The following is a 19,190-nucleotide window of genomic DNA, read 5'->3' on the forward strand; positions in this document are numbered from 1 at the left end:
TCTGCTTTTGGTTTTAGACCAGTATAGAAAAGGAATCAGCAAATATTTGCAAAGTTCAAGAAAATAGAAGCAGTTTGTGCTGCTCTTGCAGAAAACTACAAATAATTTTGACTGTCATGACTTTGTCACCCACTTATGGTTTATTCCAAGGCTTACAGTAAGAGTAAAAACTAGCTTCACATGTTCACTCCAATAACATATCCTGAAGATTAAAGCCATACAGATTCAGTTAGCCGCATTTGTATAAATCTTCTATGGTTAAGAGATCTTTGTTTTTATCTTTAATACTAGATTATTTTTCTTTTGATGTAGGTTTGAACTTTGAGAGTTAAGGGCAAGAGAGAAAAGGAAACTGTTCGTGTCTTCCTGAGAAAAGTGTATAAAGTGTTTGGTGAGTGTTTTACAGCCTGAAAACATCTGTAATTTAAGAAATGGCACAGATGACTATTTTGCAGATTTAATCTATTGTTAACAAGGGACCCCTGTGTTGAAATATTCTTCTGCATTTACTCTAACACTCAACCTCTCAGAAAGCTAAGAGATGTGAGCTCAAACAAAGTGAACCCTGGTCTGACTAAAAGCACAAGCTGATTCCTTTCAGTTAGCTAAAATACAAATTGTCAAGAAAGCGTTTTCAAATATTCAGGAAAAGACAAATGTGCCATGAAATTAAAATATGAGAAAAAACATAAAAATGTAATGTGCTGGTAAACTGCTTAGCAACAAAGTTTTAAGCTAATTTGCCTAATTTACTGCTGAAGCTCCGCCCTTTCCTATGTTTTTCCAGTGAGCTGTCACAGCTGCCAGAACTAGATGATTGATTTAAGGAGGATAAAGGACTTAAGGAGGTGTCTCTGGGTCCTCAATATGTTTATGTGTAGCCTGTTGTCAACAATATTTAGAGGATTCTCTAGTTATGTTGGTTGTTTATTTCTATTTCGTAAAGTTTTGTCCAAGACCTGTGGCAATTGTTTTTTTTTTTTGCTATTTTAACCATTGACCCTACAGCATTGACATTCTTTCAACTGCCATAACTCCTTAACGTTTTATGCAATCAACATCATGAAGTGGAGAAAAGCAGCTTTGCGCTGATATGCAGCACTTCACAGTAGTAAGACTTTGTTAAGACTTTTCTCCACGTCAGAACCTGTTAAAGTTACGTTGATCACCTAAACAGTCCAAGATAAAAGCATTTGTTATTGAGTTGTCGCCGGTTACATCTCAGGTGTTAAAGGGATAAAAAAGATGGAAGCAGAACTGTTTGCAATGTTTTAAATCCAATAGCTGTGATGATAGGTTTTGGGAAAATGTTGTTGTGGACTATCAAAAGTAATAGGAAAAAAGTTGTTATTTTCTGCCAACCAAATCCCACAAAAGTCACAAATCATGGCTCAACAAATCTGAGCTAATGCTGTTTGTTTTAGGCTCTGTACATGACCGCCGTCTGTCGCTGTAATCAGTGTGATTTATTAGGGTAAACCCCCTTATCTAATTGTTTTAGTGAATGATGTCCATGTCAATAATCCTCCTGATTTTCCCATCTGGCTGACAGACGTCTAAACACACAGAGTGCATCACTCTGTTCATTTCTATGAGGATAATAACTTTTCTAACCCGTTAATTCTGTTGGTAAAGTCACAGGACTGTTCGGCTTTTGCTCTCATCTTCATCTTCTAGCATTTATTTCCTCTCTCTGATGATCCCATGGTTCCTTTTACATCATCAGCGACGGGTTTTGCTCCATTATACAAAGGCAGATAAGTGCTGCTCTGCTCTTTCTTTGCTATCTGTGCCTAAGTATTTGCAGTGAGGAAATTAGCAGTTTTCTGGTTTTTGACAGCAGCAAAGCTTCAGACGGAGTTTGATCATCACAGGAATGTTTTTGTTTTATGTTTAAGCTTCTTACTCTGCAGCTCCGGGGGACGGGGTTTGTCTGACAAAATAATGTTGAACTCTTGAGCTTTCAGAGTGTTTGTTGAACAGCTCATTGGTTGGAGTAGAGTTTTTAAAACGGTTTGATGTGACATTTTTGTCTTTTTTTTTTGGTTGTTTCATTTTACTTACTTACCTCCAATATTGAATGTACAAACCTAAAGGCGCATCTCATTGCAAAGTGAATCAGCAAAATACAACACTTATACAATGTGGTATTAGTACACCACCCACAATGCCTGAGGGCCCAAGAGGCAGCGATTGGGCAGAGAAGTTGATGGGAAGTTTTTCTAGTAAACTGTGTGGTGGAGCTTTAATGTACATGTACATATTGCCGAAATTTAGCTGGACAAAAAAACTGAAGGACTGTGTATAAAGAAGGGAAGGAGTGGATGATACATTCTGAAGAAGCTCTGTTACTGTACTCAGATGTTTTACAAGTCCATGGTTTTTATTTGCAGCGTCAGAAGTAGATCTGAAGGAGCAGCACAGGCTTTGCTGGAGATGAGTCTGGAACATCTGGAGAGCATTTGCAAAGACGAGTGCTGCGAATGAGGCTCCACAGTGGACAACACTACACATACGCTACACTAAAGAACCTTCTTGAGGTTTTTTCGCTAATCCTTTGAAAGAAGCAATGTATTAAAAAATACAATAGACTGCTGTGTTCTGTTTTGTCAAGCTTTACTTCGTTGACTCTCAGAACTTTCTTCATGACTTATAATGAAGAAAAACTGAAGGCGGAAAGAGAACGACAAAGAAAAACTGGGCAAACGCACAGATAGATCTATATGTGGAGAGCAGGGGGCTATAGGAGCGGGAAACATGGCTGGCTTTACGGACACGGTTGTCCAAATGCTGTTGCCACGGTGACTAATGGGATACCAAACTCCCCCCAGAAGAAAGGCTTAAAGGGAGCTGCTGATGCTATCGCCACTGAAGAGGAGAGTTTGTGTTCAAAGTGTGTGCGGGTGCTGTGCACGTGCAAACAAAGTCACATGTTCAAGGGCTCGCTGTGGTTCTAGTGGATGGGAAATGAAGATCAGGAGGGGATTTAAAAAGAGCTGCTGCGCAGTGCTTATAAGTTCGATTCTTCTCTTCTTCAGTTTCGGTGACACAAAGATTCACTTTGGTCTTTTAATATGACGATGGCTGTAAGTGTGGGAAGAAGAGAGAAAAGGAGGGAAGTACAGAGACTGTGGGAATGAAAAAGTACGGTAATCAGAATAAAAGACAGAACAGATGATGTAAGAAGGATGATCTTGGGTGCAAGAAAATAGAATTTTTGAATCTTTTATTCAGTGATAATCAATGATGGTCTCATTTGACAAATGTTGGCAAGTTTTGACCCAACTCTTTGTTGAGTAAACCATTCAGATGCACACCAGCATCCCAGCAATTTCTCCAGTGCCACATTTAGAAGCACCCTATTACCTTGTGTTAGTGACACAGACCATTAAAACCCCTTTAACCCTTTTGTTAACCGTCCTCACCTACACGAACCTCCTTTGCCAAGAGAAGCACGGAGCTTTAATTCTTTGTGGACTGACCCGGCACTGGGTTGTTTTGACCCAACAGGGACCTGCTAGTTTTGACTACATTTACATGATTTTGTATAGAGTTTAGAGCCTTAGTTTAATGTTGTCATTATTGTGGGATGTGTAACATAACTGAATAGAGAAAGAAGGCGCCACTGCGTCACATAAGACTGAGATGTAAGGCCTCGTAACGCAGATGCAGTGGACAGCTGTCAGTCAGCATCCTCTTCAGAGCTGCACACACTCGCAAACTTCCCGCCAAAGCTGGGGGGGGGGGGGTGGTTGTGCAATATTTTGCACTTGTCATGCCACCGACGACAGGCGAGCTGCATCCCTGATGTCTCTGTTTGTGTTCCAGTGGGGGTTAAATCTGCACTGTGCTTCCGAGTGTGTGCAGCCCTTTGCAGGCCCATCTAACGCGCTCAGACAGCTGTATCCACGGCCCACTGAGGCGCATTCTCCATCGCCCTTAAATCTGCCTAATTACGCATCTCATCAGCTCCTCAGCCTCTGGATAGTTGCAACCTCATAGCTGCAAAGACACGCATGCTCCCTTGATCTGGATACAGGACATCCTGGGTTTTATCTTGTCCTTTCACACTCTCCCCGGCTGACCTTCCTTGCTGAGTCATCCTTCCACCTTTAACTTTCTCCCAACCAAGAAACCAACCTTATCTTTGCTTAGTTCTCCAAAGGCCAATGTAAATTTTCCACAGCAACCATTGTTTGCCCCTTAGCTTTGCCTGTCTGTCTCACTGCTTCTCCACCCACCCCCTAACTTCTCCCCACACTGCCCTCAAGAGTCCTGCACTCCATGCCCAGAGCTCTCATTGGTGCAACCATTGACTAGTCAGCCATACACACATTTTTAGACTGCATCCTTTCGTACGTACCATTGCACAACAGCCCCTCACACACTGACACACCAAAGACGAAGGACTGGATCACTTAAGCTCATTCCTGCTCCGCCAGCGAGAAATAAACGGATGGGAGATACATTTTGACAAAAATTCAGATAACTTCTAAAAATACAATAGAAGCTTGAAGTGAATGTTGAGATGGAAAATGTCCACGCTGCAACATTTAACAATTTAAACTTAGTTTATTTATAAATATTCATTCCAATATTCTCAACTTTATTGATAACAGCCTATATAGGTGACCAACTGATGAAATGGTAAATGGTGTATACTAACTTAGTGCTTTACTACCCTTCTTGAAGATACAGATACTTTATTGATCCCAGCTTGGGAAGTTGGTTGGACTGCTTTACAGTCACAGTCATTTAGACGCTGATGGTGTCTCTGCTGCCTAACACTGGCACCAACCTATAACCACCAGAAGCAATGTGGAGTTCAAGTGTCTTGCTTAAAGACACTGCGACACAAGGGAACCGAACAATCTTGCAATCAGAGGTTGACCATCTTACCTCTGTGCCAAGGCTTCCCCTAGGTTGTGAGTGTAATCTCTGTACTGAGTTAGCAAAAAAATGGGTTCAGCAGTACCAGACTTGGTAAGGGCGACCGTCTGCCATGACCTGATGTGGTCAGAAAGGAAATAGACATACTAATATGAAGGGAACATGAAGCAAATAGAAAACGTCTCTGGAACGTCTGCTTTCTGGCAAAAGGAGGAACCAGGAAGCAAATAGTCAACATCTGTTATAAAACAAAACAAATATGTTTGTAAAAATGAGCAACGTTTATGTTATTTACTGTGTGTACAATAAAAATTGTGATGCTGGATTTTACTAGTGATATTTCTCATTTTAAACCTTTTTAATACGTATATGATTTTAAAATTATTACCAAAACAGTGCTAACAATCAGGCTTCTGCTAGCATCATTTGGTTGTCCTACTTACCAGTGTACTTAATTATCTGAAAACCTGATGTTATTACAGCAGCTACATAATTGGGGGACGTGATCCCATGATCGGACCTTACCAGTCTGAAAAGAAGCACCAAAAAAGGAACCTTGACACTCTCACTGGTCCTCACGTTTTGTACCCTGATATTCACCTCCTGACTGCAACCGGCTAACAGACACGACCCTTTTCATGCTTTGTACTGTATCTGATTAGATCCTACAGGTATTTTTTTCTTTTTAATGCACAATATTTATCGCATATCTTCCAGAAGTAGCTTCGAAGTTTACATAAAAAATTATTTAGATGGCCTAATGTTTATCCCTTGGAACCGAAGCACTAAAGTTTAGAAAAAAAACTGCTTCCACGGACATAGCTACCTTAAAGTATGAATGATGGACTCCTAAAGGAACTCTTCATCATAGCAGGTATGTCCAAGAGAATGGGAGCTTTGAGGCCACATTTCATGGATAAAACCTTGACAGCTTCTCTTCAACTCTTCTAAAACGCAGAGGAAAAACGCAACAAACTGCACACTAGTGGCCTGTTATTAAAAAAAAAAGAAAAGATGAAGCAATATACCTGCAGCCCTCAGAGACCACTCGGATCCAGAAACATCGATGAGCAATTGTCTTCTGAAATATAAGACGTCTTTAAGGTGCTTTGATCTGAGCTTAGCAGCTTTTTTCCCCAATGATGTGGGGTTTCATATACATAAACAATGAAGCGGAAGAGATGGAGGGATGGATGATACGTGTTGAATCGAATTTCAGTCAACCCTGAAGGCGTTTTCAGTCTTTAGCAGTGAATGCAGCTCATTGTGTGTATGTGTGAGGCTGCGGCGAGGGGGTCATGAAGCAAAGCAGCGGCGCTCGGCTGAAGCGATATGAATCGACAGCCGTGGTGGATCCTCTCTCTGCTTTCAATGAACAGGTCCAAGCCTCCGAGTGCATCAAGTGCTTGGAGTGTAAGTGTGAACGTGCAAAGAACTGCGGATCCAATGTCACACTCCCTGCAGATTTACCGTGAGCTTGGTGGAATCAGCTGTGGATTTAGCATCCGGATGTTTGTTTCCTTTAAAAAGGGGCATATTTATATTTGTCTGTTTTTTTATATATAATTGAGCATTATTGCTTTCAAAGTGCCAGCTAAAACAGAAAAACAAGAAACTGATCCAAAACTTTAGACAACTTGAATAAAAATGAAAGGATTATTACATTAAACTTCTCTATTTAGCTTAATGAATCCCAATTACTAGCATCCAGAAGTAAATCTATCAAATTAAAAACTGTCAACATAAATGAAGTCCAGTTAATGTCAAAATAGCTTAGTTTCTTCCAACAAAACAGACATTTTCTTCTGTTTTTTACTACTTAATTTCCCAAATTTCACATGACAAAATGAGTTAATTGTGAGAAAGCAATGACAGGTTAACCTATAAAGCTACATACATAACAGATATTGAACGCGTGTTCAAGAACATGCTAAACCCGGATTTCTTTTCTTTTTTTTTCTTTTTTTTTTACTTGTCCTGTCCAGCAGATGAGCAAACAGATGAGAGCTGAAGGCCTCATGTGTTGGACATATTTTAATTTTCAATTCAATTCAATTTATTTGTATAGCCCAAATTCACAACAACGGTAGTCTCAATGGGCTTCGTATTGGTAATTTTACTGTTACAACAGGGGTTTATGAATCTTTTGACACACAAGGTGTATATTTGAATAAACCCCTTTTGTAATTTAGACTTAACTTTATTCATATTCATATTAATTTTTATTTTTAACTGTTTTTTTTGTTGGACTGGAGGAAGAAGAGAGAGGGATGTTAGAAAAGGGGGGATAGGAGGGGTGATAATGGAGGGGGGGGTGTTATAATCCTTACTGTCAGGTGTAGATGTATGTACACTTGGGTTGTTTTCTTGAATGCGCATTTAGCACAGTGTTCCGGCAGGACTTCTTTTTCTACTGTTTACTAGAGCATGTCCGCAATCTAAAGTTGGAAGAGGTTTGGTACGAAATGTCGAAGTGGTGCAAATTTCGCGATTTGGTCATGAAATGGAAAATGACAAGTGTCCTCGCGATAGCGGATATGGATTACCATCATGACAGGAGAGTGGCCTTGGTTATTCTTTATTTGAAAAACAAATACAGACGCCTTGTCACTACCAAATCCGAATCCCTTGATTTGACCTGGTTTAGCTGGCAACACGAGCTAAATTGCCACGCAATTTGTTGTATGTAGAGCCTCAAAACGGTCGGAAGAATTTGTGTAGCAATGAGTGAACACGAGAGTTTTGAATGCAGAAGCCCAAAATGCCCGTTGTACGCGTGTTTACATAGACTTTTCATTGGAAGCGGCCTCTTAGCCAAGCGCGTGGTGAAGGAAGCTTCGGAGCTTATATATTCGGAGTTTTTATTTATAAAATTGACCAGACACTTAATAAAAGGACAAAAAATCAGTAAAAAATTGAATTAAATAAAATGGCTCTACAATGCTTGAACTCATTTTAATCAACGATAAATTAAAATATTTATTCCAATGAGGTATTTTATCTCAACTTAATTTAATTGGATTTTTAACTTATTCATTATTACATTTAAGTTTTTTACAGCTTAATTGTAATTTTTTCTTTGTCAGGCTTTTAGTTAGAATTTCTTAGCTTGAAGTATGTTGTGTTTAAATGTTGCAATAATAATAGAAATAATAATAATTATTAAAAAAACATTCTTTGCCGTGTCACATATTTACGCTGGTACATATTAAATTAGGTTATTAAAATACGAACAAATCCTCTATTTCCTGGGATGCTTTCACAATTAAAAGCCAGTAGACTTTCTCTGTTTTGATCTTCTAAGGGGAAAAGCAGCAGCTGGGTTTATTGCACTTAACGGTCAGACTGGAATTAGTTACATTGATACGCAACGCCTCACAAGCATGTATTTGTTTGAGTCCATGAGAACTCTGGCATTAGCTACATGACACAGTTTTCATTAGAACCATCCATGCTGAGTGGTCCGTATGCAGTCTTAGTATTTGATCATCTTTTTGTTGTCGTGTTTCTGTGTTCTAACATATGACTCCTTTTCCCTGCATTTTTGCGTGTAGGCACACAAACACATGTATGAGCATCTCTGGCATGTCAAAAGAGCCGGTGCTTTAAGTGGGATCTGTCAGGGTGATTCATGTCGCGTGAGGAAAAAGCCCGAAGGACGCTGCTAACACAAACCCATGGACACCAAAATGCAGAAGAATCAAGAGGTCACTTTAGCCACACGATTGCGTCGCGCTGCAGGAGAATGAGACCAGTGACATCAAGATGCGGCTTGTTGCACACAGAGCAGACATGCAGAAACAGCTTGATGCTAAGAAGTAATTTATTCTTAAGAATCAACAGTGTCTCACTGTGATCAACAACCAAGACAAAAAAAAATTAAATCTTCTGTCTGTTTATGGAACCTTCTCTACTCAGTTTTTATCTCAAAATGTCATCTTCCTCTGTGAGAAGAGACCCATATGCTTCACTTGAGACAGTTGGGGAAATGAAATCTTGCCAGGGCTGAGGAGAAGAGATCGGTCTGAGAGGCTGAAAGCTGAAGTGCAGCTGGAGCTGCGGCAGACGCTCAAAAGCTGGAAAAAAGCCAGGAGCTGCTGAGTTCAGGCTCCTCAAGATAACATTGAGAGGAACAACACCTTCAAAATAGATTTCTGCATGAACAGCATGTCACAGAGGCACCTGGTTTTAACATCAGACGAAAACTCGGACACACCCATTTAGATCGATTTATGGCCAAATTTGAAAGATTACATTAAGTCTTGTTGTAGATGGAGCTAACATAACAGTCTAATACCAGGATAAAAGTGATGTAGCCAGATGAAAAATTGACAAAATTAGATAGAATAGTGATAAAGGAAGAGTGAGGGTGTGAACATTTCCTTTAGAAAAAAAAAAGATGAATGACCTGGAATGCTTTATTATGTTACAGCCTAAATGGGAAAACATTTGAAGGCTTTGCCCCCATATTCACATTCTCCGCCCCTGAGGAGGGTCACCATGCCTTCATGTTTCCTGTCACTGGGTTAGGTTGCAGGAGTTGCTCCTCTACATGTTCCCTGTCCTTAAGTATGGTGGCTGCTTTGCCCCTATATTCTCTTCATGTTTTATGTCATTTAGAAATTGATTTACGGAAAGTTCAGTGTTGTGCAGAAAAGTGTGGCGCAGTGGAGATGCCAGATCAGAGACTTGAGCATTGAAGTGACGGGTTGCTGCCCTCGAAGACAGACTCAGAGACTCGCCAGATGACTAACCATGTTTGTGCGTGCCTCAGACGAGTTTCTGGAACTGACTAACGCCAAGCGTGTGAAGGGGCGTTTCAGGACAAGTTCAGAAACTTCTGCACTCAAAGACTGACTGGATTTCAGTTTGTTTTTTTATCTTCTGGATAAGCGTTTGCATGAATCTGACCTTACGTTGGCAGTTCAAGTAGTTCCACTTCTTCTTTTCCTTGTTTTCACTCTTTAAGTCAGAAGGGCTGCCTGCAGCTGCTTTTCTGCCACTTTGCACAATTATTTCTGCAACAATTGTAAGCATCAACACAAAGTCTGAGTGTAAATGTTGTAGTTTCCCTTTCGGCTTTTCCCATCAGGGGTCGCCACAGCGAACGAGTCGCATGGTAAACTTGGCAATGTTTTACGCCGGATGCCCTTCCTGACGCAACCCTCTCAAAGCAACCGGGCTTGGGACCGGCACAGAAGTAGAGAAGGGAACAGGGAGCAGCCCGGAGTCGAACCCTGGTTTCAGGGACAGAAGGCGCCGCAAACCAGCACGAGCTAAACCGGCTCCCTTTCAAAGTCTGAGTGTAAATACTCCGATAAAAGACTAAAACCCAAGCCCTTACTGTGTTGATTGTACTCTTTGGTTCCTTTACAGTTCTGTCTCTACAGCTGTCCTCGAGTGTCTTATTTCAGTTCATCCATGTCAGGTTATCTGTTATTTTACTTTTTTTCTCTCTCTAGTTTAACGGTTTTGTTATGCTTTGAAATCATTTTTCAAATGTTTTAATTCTTGGCATCAAGTCCGGCATTTTAGGACCTTTACAACCGGCTTCTGACAGAGTGACCTGACCCAGCAGGAAACTTTTGCTCCTCTTCATATTCCCTGGTCACTACTTTGTCCCCATATTCAGGTTCTCCATCTGTGAGGGAGAGTTGGTGGAATTGCTTGCCCTCACAGATGGAGAACCTGAACATGGGGACAAAGCAGTGACCATCCCCAGGACAAGGGAACATGAAGACGAGTATGAGTATCTGACAACCAACCCTCCCCAATGAAAGGAGACGGGAAGGCAAGCAATCTCAGCTACAGTGACTTCATGTTCCCTGGCCCTGAGGACGGTCACTGCTTTGTCCCTATATTCAGGTTCTCAGTCCCAGAGGGAAGGTTCCTGGCATTACTCCCTTTCATGTTTCCTGTCACTGGAGAGTGTTGCTGGCTCCGATTTAGGTTCTGTTCCTTAGGATCGAGTCATTATGAAGGAGTGAAAACACAGATGACCCGACTTAAACTTAAAACTAGACACTTAAATGCTTTGAGGGCAATACGCTGAGATGAAGACATCTGTAGGTTAACCTGAACCTGTTCGGACTGACAGGTGGAAGACACAAAACATTAAAACAGAACTGAAAAGGAATCTATTTCTCCAATTTTATGGTTTTGTTATGTTTTGTTTATCCAACTTTTAAGTTCCTGTCATTAGTCCTGATCTTTTTTGATTTAGATCCCTAAGTGGTTCTGACTGTTATGTCCACCAGCAAATGTTGTGAACTCAGATAAAACAGTTTAGCTTCTTTGCCTCCATTGCTGAGTATTCTCACCTTAACGCCATCAGGTGACGAGTCTATCAGGTACCACTTCTTCTGTAGTGGAACCTGTAGCTCTTAAATATGCTCATTTGTAAACATTAATACCTATCCTGTCACATTGGATGAATATAGATCCCAGCAATAAACTTTTCCTGCATCTCTGTGCATCTTCTTGCATCATTTCTTTAAGGCAGAATTCATTGTTTTTTCTCTCAGCATACTGGTTTTAATAAAATAAATCTGTGTTCTGAACATTTGGTCCACAGCTCAACCGCTTGAGGGATTTGCGAAGCTCAAACAGTTTTACAAGCCTTAAAGTTGAGAATTGTGAGCGCTTTAATTCCACTCATAATCACTTGATCTGTTTGAACACAGAGTCATGCAGCTTGGGCAAAATAATCATTTAATTAGTCAGTTGGGAGTTTGAGCTGTCCAGAAGAACATCTGCCTCAAAGCCAGTGACTATGTGTGCAGAAAAAGTGACATTTTCAATGAGATTTGGAGTTTTTGTACTTTGTAGAAGTGACTCCAGTTTAACTGATCATATAAAATCTAGTTTTCTCTGGTTTTTGAATTACCTCTAACCCACAGTACGTTTGTTCATCACCTCAATTGACTTGCATTGGAGGTGTGATGTAAATTCTCACAGTCAAAGCTGCTTGCTGTTACACAAAACAGAATTAAAGTAGCGATGATTGATCTTTTTTAATTTCTTTTAGTCTCAAGCTTTGTTCGTTCTAACTGTATTACAGCCTGTGCTTGTAGGTTTATCACCATTATGGCAGAGACAGTTTGGAAATTTGCTTTCATGTAACGGCCTTTTCTTATAGCTGTTATTGCACTTTCATTTCATTTTGCTCAAATTCAACTTTAATAAGATTTCAACCACTTTCTTTTGAGGAGGGCAGTTGTTGGCTTGCCGGTGGAGCCGTCTATTATCTGAGCATTGGAGAACAATACATGCAGGAAGGAATAGATTTTTAGTGGTAACTTTTTAGTAAATAATTTAAAACCAAAAGGGCTTTCCTCATAGGTGGATGTTTTTTTTTCACTTTTACAGACATAAACATTTATCTTTTTGCTTAATATACTGGCAATCTTTGGTTCAAATCCAATTTATGGTAAGTATCTTGGCAACTTATGTATCTCACGGTATGTTTTTGCAGGTGTACCTTAGGGCACTAATCTCACACCTCTTCTAATTTTGGAATATACCATATTTTTTATGACCCCATGATTCACCAACATTAGTTATTTCTATGGTGATAATAAACAGTTCTTACTATCTTTTTATGCGATGAAAGGATGATGTCATTATTGCCAATTCAACTTTTGCACTGATTTTTTAAACAGAATAAGTTAACAATACCATCACTTATTATAGAGTTTCCCATTGACTGTATATGAGAATTAGACCAAGTCAGTATGTTGTCTACCCATAGAAAATGGTTTACTTCCAGCTCCAACCAAATGAAGTCAGTTTAGTTGCCTTTTTTTTCCAATGTGGACATCACCATGATGGAACCAGATGTCATCCATAAGTAGTGAGTTGGTCTTAGTCAATATCTCTATGGCAACCAGTCTCACCAACAGGAGATTGGTGAGTACACACCAATCAAAACTCAAAGAAAATCTGTTTCACTTAAATAACACAATTTATAATCCAAAAAAATAAGATCAAGAAAAAGGAATTAGACATTCACAAATCACAGATGTAGATTGGAAGTACACTCCTGTACCACTTGGATGTGGGTTACACAAAATCTGTCAAACGTTTAGAACATTGGACGTAGGGGGGCCAGCATATAAAGTATTCACTCAACCATTCAAATGATCAAAATCAGGTGTCCTAATCATTTGGCCTGGCCACAGGTGTACAAAATCCAGCAATCCATAGCCATTTGTAAAAGAATGGACAGCTCTCAGGAGCTCAGTGAATTCCAGCTTGGAACAGTCATAGGATGACACCTGTGCAACAAATCCACACGTGAAATTTTCTTGCTCCTAATTATTCCACATTCAACTGTCAGCTCTATCATAACAAAATGGAAGTTTGAAGATGCCAGGAGAATGGTACATTTCAGACTTTCGAGTGTTAAATTTGGACGAGGAATATGGTGTGGGGTTGTTTTTCAGGACTTGGGCTTGGCCTCTTAGTTCCAGTGAAAGGAACTCTGAATGCTTGAGGATACCAAAACATTTTGGACCTTTCCATGCTCTCAACCTTGTGGAAACAGTTTGGAGCGTTATAACTGTTTTTTTTTTTCTATTGAAATCTATGGGATTTTTTTGCTTCTTGTAGCCGGTACTTGTACTTCCTAATTGGAGTGAGAGGGGGAGGAGTCAGTCAGTCCAGTTCTTATATACTGTCGATAAATTTTCCCCACGCCCTCAACTCATTCTCCCAAAGTTTCATGAAGAACTTAGGTTTTATCTTAGTCAACAACCAAGCATTTCAACAAAACCTTTTTAGCTTTTCAGGCGTCCACATTTGTTCTGTAAATGTCAGACTCCTGAATCAGCACTCTACAAACAGATCTGCATGCGGCTCGACTCAAAAGCAATTTCTCACTTGAAAGCTCTCAACCAGCCCTACACTGTACCCCCACCCCCCGAGCATTGTGCTCTGCAAGTGAACGTCAGCAAAGTGGCGGTGGAAGTAGTCACTATATGTACAGTGTTGTCACGTGACAAATTGTTTTGTAATGGCTTATTAAAATAGACAGAAGTTTAGTGCCACCAAATCTCTCAAGCCTTGGTCACAATTGCCCTTACAGGTGGATATGAGCTGTTTGCGGGTAAAAGAAAATGGGAAAACTTGTACAGGGCATGCAGGTGACCCTTCCAACATTTCAATGTTGTGGCCTGCTCGGTGAGGCCGTAGAGTGAAAATGTTCATGTACATTTCCACTGCGGGCATGCTGTGGGAGACAAACACTTAAACAAGATGCTGTATGGACATTTTAAGATTTTCACCCCCCCCCCCCCCCAAATCCTGTGCACCTTACGTGCCTCTTACACACAACCTGACTGTTAGATTAAGGAAATTAGACAATCGGAGTGTAGTTTGTTTGGGCTTCCTTTGGGAACTTACGAATCGTCTGCACACCCTGTGTGTGCAGCTTTTGCACTCTTTCAGTAAGGAGCCAGTATGCGCACCTCACAAACTTTGAGTGTGGTGTAAGGGCACTGTACCACAGCAGTACTCGTACCTCATAAATGTCTGGAAGTTACATTAACCTTAGGAATACTTAACGACGCATTTACCACATGCACAGCAATGGCACATTCCATTTTTATCACGTCCTTTAAGGTGCCCGCATGAACCTCAAAGGAACTGCAAGACAAACCTGTGCTCCCCTTAAGATATGATCCCCCTCTCTAAAACCCTCCATGGGTCCAGCAAAAAACCGGCAGCACCTGAACGGGTCAACCCCCCAGTACGGGTCATGTGACTATGACAGTAGGGTTTCTGAATATGTAGAAGATGGCGGGACAAACAAGCAGCGCAATGTTAGAACTTAACCAGTCTGTGTTCAGATGTTATAGACATTAAACATGACTATAGAAGCAAATGTTTTGAAACAGGACTGTATTGTTTATTTCTGGTAAAATTGGATCATTTGGTGAACACTGAATGACTTGCTCAAGTCCAATTTAAATAACGTTCATTTTTAATCCAGATTCCAACAGGAAGGAAATTAAAAACTTTGAATACAAGCGACAAATAGCCTATTTTTTCCTCTTGACATCTCTTAAAGCTGAATCTTTTTTCTTACTTAAAATGATCTAATGCTAATGGACACGAAATAATGTTTAAGGATAACTAATCTCTTGGTCTTCTTTGCTTCTTTCCAGGCTTTGGATGCCACCAGACACTGAGTTGACCCAGCAGAATCCAGCCAAGATCCAACAGTGAAAATGGCAACCGCATCTGAGCCCCACCTCGGCATATCCTGCTGCTCCTCCCTACTCCTCCTCATGCTCTCCTTTCTTATGCTGCTGTCATGCCCTGAGTCAGTTGGAGCAGGTTCCGCAGATGCAAACTGTTCAGCTAGTGGAGACCCCTGCCAGGAAGGTAGGCTGCTGTTCAACTGGTCAAAAAGTTTAGTGTGAACAGGGAGGGATTAGCATGATTGAATGGAGTCTAAACGCCAGGGCATCTTATTGACACGGATCAGTAGGAAAAGTGTTAATCCTCAACTTGATTTTTTTGTTACCACACATGTAAGCTGTAACAGTTCAAGATGACTGTTATTTCATTATTGCATTTGTGTAAAAAGTGTTAATTCAATGGGCAAACTTTCTCCTTCAATCTAATGATATGGGTTGGGATGCTTTAAGTAAAGATTAATGGCAGACGAAATGTGCATTATCAGAAATCAACGCACGAGTGGCAGACTGGACTATCCAAAAACGCGCCGCTCAGCCGGCTGACCGCTGGACACGGACCTCCAATCCAGCGGAAAAAGGAAAGCGATATATATGATGGTCGTCTGGATGGGTTAAATAAAGCATCAGTTCAGAGAGAAGCCAGCGCAGTAATTTAAGCTATGTGACCGGAACTACTTTTTTAGGTGTGCGCTATCCCTATTTAATGCACACCCAGCAGCCAATCAGAATCGAGTATTCACCTGGACCATGGTATAACATCACTTAATAAATGGCGTAAATGGCGTATACTTATATAGCGCCTTTCTTCCTACAAGGACAAAGCGCTTTACAGTCACAGACCCATTCACCCAGTCACACACACATTCACACACACAGTCACACACTGGTGGTCGCTCCGCTGCCAAACACAGGCGCCCGCCTACCACCAGAGGCAAGGTGGGGTTCAGTGTCTTGCCCAAGGACACTTCGACTCATGGGCGTGCAAGGCGGGAATCGAACCTGCAACCTTACGATCATGGGACGACCGCCCTACCGCTGCACCACGGCCGCCCACACAATTAATAAAGCTCTCCTCTTTATTACGTACAATTTATATTAATTATTGGTATTCTTCTTTATTATTTTTTCAAAACTCATAGACTTTTAATATTAAAAATAACATTTAAACTTTGTAGAATATTTTGTGTTACCAATGACTTTAGAGTTGAATCTGCTCATAACCGATTTATTCAAACAGTCAATACCTGAATAGAGTCTGAATTGATTCCCTGAAACTGCACTTTTTTAAACTATTAAGTTGAATCAATGGATAATTTGCAGGTTTATTAAGGATGAGGCAGTATTGTGACGTTTTGGCCACACAAACTGTACCTTTCAGTTTCCAAATTTCCTGCTTCTAAACTTTATCACTTCATAGTCTTAATGGTTCAGGAATACGTGCAGAAACAAATTTGAATTTCAAGAATGCTCTCATCGAAGTGGAAAGCCCACCTGGTGAAAAACATTCATAAAAAACAAACTGAACAATACAATTCATCTCCTAACTAACATTTTTTTAAAATAAATAGATTGAGAGATGCTGTTTAAAATTCTAAAAGTAGAGTTTTATTGTTTTGAGAGCTTTGGTTTGACTTGTTAGTACTAGGTGTGTATAATCTTGAATATTCCTGTGTTTAAAGAATTTCTTCTTTTGTTTTGGAATAATCCTGCTACTGCATACCCCAAAAATGTAGCAATCATTTCCTGACAAAACCAATATTAAACAGCATATTTTGTTACTAGCATAGCCAGCAGAGTTGGTGTAAACTATATTGCATTACTAATGTTGGCTTTTGACCCTTACATGAGCAAATAAAACAAACGGTGGAGGTTATATTTAGTGGATAAATGTTTAAAGCATGAGGTACAGATTAACTACAAGGCATTGTCCATTCTTGCAAGAAACAATAGCATTATTAAATAATAGTATTTGTATGGGGACATCAGTGTAACAGAAATACCCCAGAAATGGGTTCCAGATACATTTATTTTTAAGGAAAAATTGTTCTTACTTCCTTTGGGTTAAGTGTTGAATGAAATTCTCAGCCACCGTTTGATCCGTCCCGTCATCAAACAATGATGAAATGCCTGACAAGTAACAACCTCCAGCTCTGCTACTTTATGACAGCCTCACTGAGATATCTCCCTAAAATCAGAAAGATTTTCTGAACAAGTCCGCCATTATTACCATTTTTCCCCACACATGGTCACACTCCCACTGAACCAGTTATGAGAACCCCACAGTGGCAGGCTGGAGGAGATTAAAGAGCTCAGTGCAGACCGTTGTTGTAAATATTTGATGATTGCGTTCAGTGACTCGAGTTTGTCGTTGTGTGTCTTCGTTTCAGGCGTGGTCCTGCCTGTGTGGAATCCTCAGAATCCGTCTGTGGGCGACAAAGTGGCGCGCGCCATCGTTTACTTTGTGGCTCTCATATACATGTTTCTGGGCATGAGCATCATAGCTGACCGATTCATGTCTTCAATTGAGGTATAGGAGCACATTTCTCCAGACTTTACGATGATACTGCTGTATAATACTTTAGGATTTACAGTTGTTAACTGTTTGCTTTTGTGGCTTCTCTATGCAGGTCATAACATCCCAGGAGAAGGAGATCACCATCAAGAAGTCTAACGGCGAGACGACAACGGCCACAGTCAGAATCTGGAATGAAACTGTTTCTAATCTCACTCTGATGGCTTTGGGTTCCAGCGCTCCAGAGATACTGCTGTCCGTAATTGAGGTTCGTCCCACACAGGGTTTAGAGTACCTGCCTAGATGTTAAGCGAGGCACCGTGACCAGGTTCGGATTCCATCCGCAGGTCTGTGGACACGGTTTCGAGGCCGGTTCTCTGGGTCCCAGCACCATCGTCGGGAGCGCCGCCTTCAACATGTTTATCATCATTGCCTTGTGCGTTTACGTGGTTCCCGACGGAGAGACACGCAAAATAAAACACTTGCGTGTGTTTTTCGTCACGGCAGCTTGGAGCATCTTTGCCTACATTTGGCTTTACCTGATTCTGAGCGTCTTTTCCCCCGGAGAGGTGGAGGTGAGGACACACTATTTGGTAAATGGCGTACACTTATATAGGGCTGTTGCTACCTTCTTTGTTTTGCCCAAGGACACTTTTACACATGGGGAACTGAACCTTAGATCTTCCGATCAGAGGTCGGCCGCTCTACCTGCACCATGGCCCTTGTTCAGAAACAGAAAGTGATACACGCATTTGGAGAAGACGTCTTACGTTTCGAACCACCTTCTCTTCCTCAGGTTTGGGAGGCGGTGCTGACCTTCTTCTTCTTCCCCCTCTGCGTGGTCCAGGCCTGGGTGGCTGACAGGCGCCTGCTCTTCTATAAATACGTCCGTAAACGCTACCGTGCTGACAAGCACCGGGGCATCATCATAGAGACGGAAGGCGGCGCCGACGTCGGGATTATGGGCATAGATGGAGGCGGGGGGTCGCTGGGTCCAGGGGGCTTCACCAAGATGGACATGCTGGAGCTGGACGGGCAGCTGAACTGCCACAGTGGGATCGATGGAGGCTTGATGGTTGAAGGGGGAGCGAAGGATGATGAAGATGAAGCCAGGAGGGACATGGCCAGGACGCTGAAGGAGCTCAAGCAGAGGCACCCGGATAAAGACATGGAGCAGCTGATTGAGATGGCGAATTATCAGGTTAGGTGGAGACAGTTGGAGGATGTGGGAAAACTGCTTCATCTCCAATATTCTGCTTCATTTAATCATAGAGGAACAGTCAGGAATCACACTGGTGTTTTCAGCGTTAGCCGGCATGTTTTAGTCAGTGTGGAAGCCCTGGGTTGATGTCACAACTACATAAAGGCAACAACATGACAGAAACACAATATCTGTCCACATTTAGGCAAAAATGCAGAAATGAAAGCTAGTCTCACAACAATATTTTGAATAAAACTATTCTAAAACCCCAGCTATACATTAAATTAATTAAACATATGTAATGTATTACGTCCTAGTATAGACGGAGGGTGTTTAATATTTAAATGGCATCATGATGAATACTTTTCCATTAAAAAGCATGTTT

The 19,190-nt window shown here is 41.1% G+C and overlaps 1 protein-coding gene across 5 annotated transcripts in view; it reads left to right on the top strand.

Moving 5' to 3' along the window:
- The window catches only part of slc8a4b (solute carrier family 8 member 4b), a 137,581-nt gene that overhangs the window by 48,643 nt on the left and 69,748 nt on the right, over positions 1 to 19,190 (top strand). For all 5 annotated transcript variants that reach the window (XM_078936060.1, XM_023965840.2, XM_023965841.2 and 2 more), the window contains 5 exons: positions 15,057 to 15,276; positions 17,480 to 17,619; positions 17,720 to 17,872; positions 17,952 to 18,179; positions 18,401 to 18,805. In XM_078936060.1, the coding sequence (XP_078792186.1) occupies positions 15,120 to 15,276; positions 17,480 to 17,619; positions 17,720 to 17,872; positions 17,952 to 18,179; positions 18,401 to 18,805 (1,083 nt within the window). In that variant the 5' untranslated portion in view covers positions 15,057 to 15,119. The remainder of the gene's footprint in view (positions 1 to 15,056; positions 15,277 to 17,479; positions 17,620 to 17,719; positions 17,873 to 17,951; positions 18,180 to 18,400; positions 18,806 to 19,190) is intronic.

This window comes from Oryzias latipes, chromosome 18 (genome assembly GCF_053564925.1).
Source record: "Oryzias latipes strain Hd-rR chromosome 18, Olatipes_Hd-rR_3.1".
Taxonomy (NCBI): Eukaryota; Metazoa; Chordata; class Actinopteri; order Beloniformes; family Adrianichthyidae; genus Oryzias; species Oryzias latipes.